Source organism: Oratosquilla oratoria, chromosome 30, assembly GCF_046742065.1.
Source record: "Oratosquilla oratoria isolate Oo_2021 chromosome 30, ASM4674206v1, whole genome shotgun sequence".
In the NCBI taxonomy this organism is placed as follows: Eukaryota; Metazoa; Arthropoda; class Malacostraca; order Stomatopoda; family Squillidae; genus Oratosquilla; species Oratosquilla oratoria.
In genome coordinates, this window is record NC_134806.1 from 45,215,961 (window position 1) to 45,225,960 (window position 10,000).

The 10,000-nt window shown below is 38.7% G+C and overlaps 1 protein-coding gene across 1 annotated transcript in view; it reads right to left on the bottom strand.

The window, feature by feature from the left end:
- The window catches only part of LOC143041316 (uncharacterized), a 52,890-nt gene that overhangs the window by 2,627 nt on the left and 40,263 nt on the right, over positions 1-10,000 (bottom strand). The window contains exons 9-11 of the mRNA XM_076213138.1: positions 8,538-8,771; positions 2,845-2,917; positions 1,118-1,178 (exon numbers count right to left, since the gene is read on the bottom strand). Coding sequence (XP_076069253.1) covers positions 1,118-1,178; positions 2,845-2,917; positions 8,538-8,771 — 368 coding nt within the window. The remainder of the gene's footprint in view (positions 1-1,117; positions 1,179-2,844; positions 2,918-8,537; positions 8,772-10,000) is intronic.

Genomic DNA, 10,000 nt, shown 5'->3' on the forward strand with positions numbered 1-10,000 from the left:
CTAGACAGCCCCCAACTCGCTCGCGTCTCTATCTCTCTTTTCTCTCTCCTCTCTCTCTTCTCTCTCCTCTCCCTCCCTTCCCTTCACCCTTCTTCCTTCTTCCTCTCACGCGTCTCCCTTCTCTCCTCTCTATCCCCCCTGCTCGTCTCCCCTCTGTCCTCTCTTCTCACTCTCTCTACGCCTCTCTTGCCTCGCTTCTCTCTCTACGTACTCTCAATACGTGTTCCTTGTCTTTATCCCTTATCTTCCTCCTCTTCCTCTTCCTTGTACCGTCATTCTCACTTCCACTCCCCCCTTGACTTGTCCCTCCTCTCCTCCTCATACTTTTTCATGTCGCTTTCGCCCCCATCCCTTCTCCTTCCCTTCCTCCGCCTTCCCCTCAACTCTCATTCTTTTTCTCCTGCTCACCCCTCCTGTTCTCTCCTCCTACCTCGCACTCGTTTTTCAGGGGATGATGGCTTTTTGTTGCCATCATTTCTTTGGGTGTAGGACGTTCTCTACTCTCTTTCCCTCCTCCTCTTCCTGCTGTACTTCTATCCTTACCCTCCTCCTCGTCTCGTTCCTCATGCTTCTTCCTCCTGTTTCTTCCCTAATTCCCTTCCTATTTACCTACCTCCCTCTTCCTCCTCACCTCATTCTTTTCCCCTCCTCTTCTCTCCTTTACTCCTCTGTTTCTTCCTTACCCTCTTCTTCCTTCCTCCTTTGTCCTCCTGCCCCCTTTTCTTCCTTACTGCTCCATCGATCTTTCTGCCTCGTTCACTTCATCCTCTTACCTAATCCTCCTCCTCCCTCCTCCTCTTGTCGTCCTTTCTTCCTCTTCCTCTTCCCCTTCTTTCAACTCTCGCTCTCTTCCCCTTCACACCCTCCTCCTCCTTCTTTCTTTCTCCCTTTTCCCTCCTTTCCCCTCTTCTTCTCCTCCTCTCTCCTCTTCCCCTCTTTCATTCCTCCTCTCTTCGCCCCTGTCCTCCACCTCTTCTGTCTTCTCCTTTTCCTTCTATCCCCTCTTCTTCCCTCGATCTTTTATCTTCTTCCCCTGCTTTCAGACACTTCGTTCTTCTCTTTCCTGTCTTCTCCCCCACCAATCCTCCTCTCCATCTCCTCCTCCTCCTCCTCCTACCTTCCATTGCTCCGGGCTCTGAGGTCACATTGGGCACATAGGCCGCAAATTTGTGCTGTTTCTGTTGGTTTATTCACACAAATTTGAAAACAATGTGTATTCTAATTTTATTAATGTAAATGTATATAGTTATATATAGTATATTATGTGTATATATAAGTTATCATGATATATATATTTTACAAATATATTAGCATCTGAGTAAAGTGTAATAGCACCATTTGGTTAAAATGAAACTTGTTAACCCACTGGTCGGAGAAAGGGCCCCCCCCCCCCCCCCCCCCGCCCCCCCGGAAATTCAGAAAATACCTATATTATCTGGTATGTATTTCGAACCCACTGACTGTGGTCCTCGTTCAGGAATAGAAGAGGACCACAGTCAGTGGTCCGAAATGATTACAGATAGTATTAGTAGTTTTACTGATTTCTTTTCTCCGGACTGTGGGCGGTTTAATCAAGTTGTTCATAAGATATATATAGATATATATATATATATTTATACTTTATATATATATATATATATATATATATATATCGATGTATATATATTGTATTGAAATAGGCGCCAACTCAGACTTTTTTTTTTTTTCGTTTTCGATGTGTCGCGTGTGTATGTCCCTTGATCTGATAGGAGGGAAATATTCCTTTGACCGTTTCAACTCAGGAAAAGCAGAACTCAGGTCTTGTATCTATCACATGTTTCGTCCTTGATAGTATATTTGATATTGACTAGAATGAAAGACCAATAAAAAATAATATAAATTAACATGAATTATGAATATAAAACTGGGTTTTCATCCCACTGTACCGTTATTATTATTGTTAATTATCTTATTATTTATTAATATTATTATTATTATCATTATTATTATTAGTTATTTTTGGATATTTTTATATTAATAATAACAATCCAGATTTACGATTGATTTGATTTCATTGTGATGCTAAACTCACGAAGAAGACCTCCAAAGAAATTTACAAATCAACAACAATTAGATTACTCCCTTGAGATGTTGGTTTAATTACCAAAGAAACTAAAAACTTAATAATAACAAAAGGACGAGGTTAGACAAAGTGGTAATGTTAAAATAAAAAGGCTGTTTATATAAATGCAAAGACAAAATTCTAAAACACTAATACACAAAATTTAAGAAAAAAAAACATGTCAAAAGTGTGTGAAAAAGGATTAAAAAGCTAAAAAATCTAGTTTTAAAAAGCTATGCAAAAATAACTTAAAAATAAAGAAATTGTAGTTTCATAAAATAATAATAGAAAAAGTTGGAAAAATTAGTAAAGTAATATAAGTATAGAGCAACAAAATTATAGTCGAAATTAAAGTCTAATAGGCACTATGAAGAGTCTTATATAGAACATATTTTTATTTATTCGCAGTTTCATTTTGAATTTTCTTAATGGATTTATATACTTAGTATATATAATGATTTTTTTTTTTTTTTTTTTTTTTTTTTTTTTAGATAATATGATCAGTATAGACAATTGGCCTTACCTCGCCTATTGTTTGTGGGCGACACCCCCACGGGGGGGGGGAGGTGGGGCCGCACCCCAGGTCTGTAGTAAGGGGTCATCTCCCGTCGGAGATCACACTTCAGGACGTTCAGACAGGCCGTTATAGTACGGTAAAGTGTGTTCGTGCATACGAAAGCGGCCCGGCTCGTCTACTCCGTGGCCTATTACAAGTAGACATACGGTCTGGCTATAATACTAACGTGTCTCACTTCCGGCCAGCTTGCACTGAATCCCAGTGTCTCACCTGTTTGCAACTGTGTTGCACACAGGCCCCTGGTACATGTTGGGGATACAGGGTAAAACCGAGGTAATGTTAAAAATAATAAAAAATAATTGTCAACAAACCTTCCCGAATGGAGGTATAAGTTGAATATTTTACACAATAGGAAGTTACAAGAAGAAGATGAGGAAAGGATCAGTTGAAGATGCACATATAAATGGTCCAAGGATAAATAATAACGATCAGAGAAAGATTTGTATAATGACGATCTAATAGCAGCCAGTCTCCTTATTAATTAATGCGCTGAGAAAAAAACATGACACTCGATGCTTCACAAAAGGTTCCCTCCACTACGGGTATAAATGTTGTGTACCAAGATGTTCTGTAAACAAGTTCTCTGAGGAAGGTTATAATTAACATCGAAAACGTTAAGAAACAATAATTGTATTCTTAGCCCATCTTCATTTACCCTTCCCCAACTATCATCTCATTTGTCTTAAACAATTTATCATATACTGTATATATATATATATATATATATATATATATATATACATATATTATATATATATATATATATATATATATATATATATAAACTGAAATGTATAAACAAACAATGATATATGCAACTGGTCTTTGAAATGGTTAAGAAAAAAAGAAAAGTAAAATAACTCCAGACTTCCAGTCTTGTCGTGTGCCTATATTTTCACACACATATGCATACACACTCAAAGGATTACAAAGGATTACAAAGGCGGAGCATGCCGACAGGAGACCTTTTGATCCATATCTAGGTCGGATGCGAAAAAAAAAGATCATATTAATAATAAAACAATAAATGAAAACTATAATAATGTAAACAAATAAAATACATAAATAAATGCATAGGTATAGTTAAATAATAAACAAACAGGTAAATAAAAATAAATAATAAATTGACATATAACTAATAATAAATGAAAATCAGACAGACATATGATAACAAAACAAAAACAAATAATATAAGATAAATTATAATATATATGCATACACACACACACATATATATACATGTATATATCTATATATATCTATATATATATATATATATATATATATATGTGTGTGTGTGTTCAGTTTTTTAACGGCTGCATTTACTCAGACTTTGTCGAGCCGCTCTCATCATCTGTGTTGTCCGTTGGCCTATAAATTCACATTAAGGACAGTTTCATTGTCCTTCGCTGCTGCTGTTGGTGGTGCAGCTTCATGTTCCACTCGGCAGGAGGGGTATCCTTCCCAATGTGTGTGTGTGTGTGTGTATTTACCTATTTGTATTTTACAGGAAGGGAGCTATGCTCGTAGTGACACGTCTTTGTATTTTTAAACTAGTGTGTGTGTGTGTGTGTGTGCCAAAGGCATTCTCCCCCATATGTATATATATATATATATATATATATATATATATATATATATATATATATATTTATATATATATATTAGATGCCTACACTTTTGTATTTTTGTACTGCAATGAGACAATCTAGTCAAATACAAGATTTTATTTAATTTTTATTTATTCCATTTAATTTTATTTTAATTATGTTTTACTTTTAGTTTCCTTTTGCAAAGAAATGTCTGCGCGGCGGAGGGAGTGGGAGACCCAGGGGAGGGAGGGGGGTAAAGTGAATTAAATTGCTAGGCGACAACCAGGACAGAATAATGAAATCACAACTCGAGCGTTCTACAGTTTCTTCTAAATCTAATTGTGTGCTGAATTAGGACAATATCGCCATTTTGGGCGGGATAACACTATTTAGATACGCCATTGTCGATCAATAGTGCCGTCGAATTAGCTGTGTTCTGTAAATTCCAGCCAATAGTTGGCGGTATTCTGTAAATTCCAGCCAATAGTTGGCGTATTCTGTAAATTCCAGCCACTAGTTGGCTGTATCTGTCCTATTTGGGACCTGAAATAAACCTGAACAAACCTAATCAAACGCCGCAGAAAAACGAGAGAGAAAGAAAAAAAATGTCTGACAAATCGGCGGTATTGTCGACTTAATTCACGGGAAATTTAACCAGGAAATCTATTTTTCGTTTTCTCTTCTTTTTTCTTGTACGCGCTAGACAAGATTGGTACACAGATAGCGTGACCACCGTCATGCACGTCTCTGCATGCGATTTACGCTTGAGACGGAAGAAGAAGGAGAAAAAGAAGAATCGCTTCCGCATTTTAGCAAGAGACACTACGCCATTGTTTCGAGCGGACTCCCATCGTCGACATGACGTCATAACGTTTGGTAAACAAACCGACGTATCTTGATCAGTGTAAACCATTTTTATTATTTGTATTTTCGTTTGTATTTATCTATTTATTCATCTACTTATTCACTTGTGTACTTTTGTTTGTTGATTTATTTACCTGTATATTCTTATTTATTTGTTTATTTGTTCATTTATAATTATATTTTTACTACTGGCAGTGTCGTTTGTATTTGTATTTTTGCTTTATTTATTTATTCATTTACTTATTGATGTAATTTTATTTATTCATTTGTGTACATTTGCTTACATGTTTATTTATTTCTTTATCAATATATTCTTATTAATTTGTTTGTTTATTTATACATGTATATTTTTTACTGGTAGCTAATTTTGAAGATACAGGAGGGTGTGACAATTGAAATAAAAATGTCTATTTCTTATATAAGTACCTTAATACCAAAATAATTTTACAGATTACAGTACTCAATAGTAGTCTCCTTTATACGCATACTTTAATTTAACAGTATATATCCAGTAAAAATAAACGAGTAAATGAATAAGTAAATCATATGAAATGAATATTTGGAAATTCACACACAAAGTTTTATTATGAATGAAGAGCGATTGAGCAAGTGTGTTACTGACTGGACGCTGCGAGACGGGAAGCGCCCCAGAGGTAGACTAGACAGAAGGTGGAGAGAGACGAGAGGAAAGTTTGCAGGGATGGCGTGGCAGATATTAGCGCAGTCATGCGAGTCATAGAGTCAAGCAGTGGACTCAGAATGAATAATTATGAACGAAATTTTGATTAGATCGATAGTTTGCTAGATAGAAATTCTTAGGTCTTTGGTCCACAAATAGTGATTCATAGGGTACTGGAAGGATCCTAGATTTAACCAAAATAGTTCACTAACTAAAATCTAGTGAAGTTTAGTGGATGTTTAGTGATAATATCTAGTGTTGGATTTTATCCATAGCTACGTAGATGGAGGAGGAGGATGAAGGACGAGAGGGAGAGGGGCAGCGTGTCTCAGTCAGGGGTTAACACACTGGGCTATTTTTCCTCCAATATTTGAATAACTAGATTATAACTTCACTTACAGAAATCTAGACATCTCAAAGAACATTTCAACATTATGTCTAGCATTAGCCTAGGTTTATAATATCTTAGCTCGCCATTCAGCTTTACTGGATATGACGGAAAGATAATCATTTGACATTTGGAATTCTGACAATTTGAAAATTCAAATACTGTGACCGTTTTTTTCTCCAACGAACTCTCAACGGTCGAAGCTGGTGAAGCCCGTGGAAGAAGCCCAGTATGATAACGCGACTACAGTAGTCAAATGACCCATAAAACTGCTCTGAGTTGACGATCCCAGAAATCACCTTATGTCCTTTGGGCGTAAAAGCGTTTTTCCCCTGACAAGGCCGTTGACCCGATTTGCCCTTCGCGGCGTGTCATACCAAACTCGACCTTATGCTCACCTGTCATAAGGTCGCGAATGCCGTGCCAGGGGTCACGGCCAGGCCCGATGCCAGAATTAAATATATGAAGCACGACACTGCAGTGAAATCTGGAATCACGCAGGCGTTGCCATGGCAACCGGGGGTGAGGCGCAGTGGGAGGGGGGTGGGGGCCCTTTTCAAAGAGAGGGACCTGTGGCGCATTGACAAACACAAAAAGTCGTGTGTCTATTTGTGTGTACATATGTTTGTATTTGTGTGTACATGTATGTTTGTGTGTACATGTGTGTGTATTTGTGTGTACGTGTGTGTATTGGTGTGTACATATGTTTGTATTTGTGTGTATGTTTGTGTGTACATGTGTGTGTATTTGTGTGTACGTGTGTGTATTTGTGTGTACATGTGTGTGTATTTGTGTGTACACGTGTGTATTTTTGTGCACATGACAGTGTGTGTATGTGTGCATACATATTATGTGTATGTGTGTGTGTGTGTGTGTGTGTGTGTGTGTGTGAGGTCACAGCATTGCCCATGATCGGAAGGGCAATGGTTGTCAGTCACAGGTCCAGCACGTGATCCAAGACCGTAGTGAATCACACACACACACACACACTCGCATGGTGCAGTGGTAGCGATCGCGGCCGTAATTACTGCATTCAGGTTCGAATCCCGCCCAGGGCTGAAATAATTTCAATATCCCTGCGCTGCGAGTCATTACTCCAACTCTGGTGGGAGGGGAGTTCGGTGTGTGTGTGTGTGTGTGTGTGTGTGTGTGCGTGTAAGGTCACAGCATTACCCATAGATCGGTCATGCAGGAGCTCTGAGCTCTCTTCCGGGAGGGAAATAACTGTCGATCACAAGTCCAACACGTGATCCAAGACCTGGGCGACTCACACATAAATAGTTCCCCAGCTTAACAAACAGACAATACAAAGAATGATTATATGAGAGAGAGAGAGAAAGAAAGAGGGAGAGAGAGAGAGAGAGAGAGACTGAAGGACATCAAGAAATACTATTTTGGTACAGACCTATTGATCCTGAGAGAGAAATAGAGAGAGAGAGAGAGAGAGAGAGCGAGATTATTTTCAGAAATTTACTGTTTGTGTGTGTGTGTGCGTGCGCGTGCGTGCGTGTGAGTGTGTGTGTGTGGGCGTATGCGTGTGAGTGTGTGTGTGTGTGTGTGTGTGGGCGTATGCGTGTGAGCGTGCGCGCGCGCGTGTGTTTGTGTGTGTGCGTGTGTGTGTGTGTGTGTGTTTACGTTTTGTATTTGTATATGTGTGTGTCTATCTATGAACACCCATGACGAAATATCTTCCTTCACAACAGCATTTCATAAACACCTATCGCCTGATGATTTTATTCAGCTGAGGGATGGGTTTCCCAGAGCAGCGAAAACGCTTTTTCGCATTGAAAAATAATTTTCTTGAAAATGATCAAGAACTTTACGAGAATTCAAAATTAGATTTTCTAATAATTTAATATAATTATAAATCATGGGAATTCTTTTTCTGTATTGTTCCTGTAGAAATTTAGCTACAGTTTACATATTTTCTCTGCTAAGAGTTTTTGATAATGAAATTATATTCTTTCATAAATTTTCAAAACTTATTAGTTTTCGAGTTTGGACTTGCGTGACTGTGTCTGATGTCAAGCGATGTTTACCGTTCTATTTGAACTCGGTTCTGGTAGATACCGACAATTAGATTTTACATGTTTTTGTATATGTATAAGAAGTATTTTCATTGTTTTACTAGCAGTAATTGGAGAATATGTTGTTTTTGTATATCCAACGTAAAACATAATTTTTTGCATGATTTTAAAGCCTGAGAAATAGGCAAAGAAACGTAATTATGAGCAGCTCAATAATGAGAAGAAGTATCTCCTGAATCATCCTTATCTGTAGGAGAGAGAATGCTGCCGATTTGAGGTGTCTGTGGAAGAGGTTTCTCACAGAAATACCTCGATTTGATTGCCTTACGTAGTGAAATATCTCCGAAGTATAACTGTTCAACGAGTTCTACTCCAGTTGAACTAAGTTTACCATCGATTACATCGAGATCATCCACATCTTCGTGTGAGACGCTGAAAATAAACACGACACTAAGGTCGAATAGATCGTCTTTTCTGCTGAAGCACTCGCTCTCATCCTGTCGAAGTGCTAAACCGAAGTCGGTGATTTTAACAGAGCCGATCCTGTCAAGAAGGATATTTCTAGCGGCTAAGTCACAGTGTAAAATTCCAACTTTATGGATGTGCCGAAGTCCGTTAAGGCTCTGCAGCCAAACGGATTTGGTGCCCGGACAAAAGGTCCCCGGACAAAAGGTCCCCGGACAAAATGTCCTGAAATCTGCACCCCTGGGACAAAATGTCCCCAACGGCCTAGGTGGGTGGTCAAAATGTCCTATTTTTTTTTTTTTTTCTAAAAATTTGTCAGATGTGTTTTACTTTATTCCTTTATATGTTTTTTTGTGTGAATTTTTGGTTTTTAACTTGATTTTTTATTTTATTTTATATAGGCATACAATATAAGCCGTGCTGTAATTGTACTCATAATTTGCGGAATGAAGATTTAAATAAATTACAACAATGGTCTGAAAAGTGGCTAATGATTGATGGGTTGGGTCGTGTATAAGATATTTAATAAAATATCAAATATCAAATATTATTGTACTTTGTGTTTATATATAGAGATTCTCCTGAATTTAAGGGTTGTTATAAAACCACAATTAACTATGACTCAAAATGTATAAACAGTTGATAAAAATCAATATTTGTTGAAAAAAAAATGGGGACCTTTTGTCCTAAATATTGGGGACATTTTGTCCCGGGGGTGCAGATTTCAGGACATTTTGTCTGGGGACATTTTGTCCGGGGACCTTTTGTCCTACATTCACGGATTTGAGTTCTCCCTCGGTGAAGCATAAGCCCTGAGCGGCCATTCGGTTAATAGCGTCCTCGAGATTGAGGTCCATAATGTCGAGAACGAAGTAGATATGCTCATTCTCTTGCTCTCTGATAACTTCCTGCAAACAGACTATATTTGGATGGATGTTAATGGTTCTGAGAGCTTTGATTTCTGCTTCGACTGTGTCACGTGGGTCACGTGACGAGCTTGGAGGACTGTCGGCGCGGACGTTTGGTCCCCCCCGCTGACCACGTGATTCGGCCGTGATGGAGCTGGGAGCTTGTATTGGTGCTCGTCAGCCAGAGCACCTGACCGGCCAAAGAATGTCAACATGAGGTCATGCTTGGCTTCCAGTGCTGCCAACTGTCATTATACGAGGTCACTATTGTTGCTGTGCGCATGCGCAGATCGCCACCACCCACTCTCCCTCACCCTCCCGGATTGTAGATGGAGGGTACACACTTTACGGCCGTCTGCCGTTGAGGGCGGACCCCCCCCCCTCCCAGTTCCACGGAGG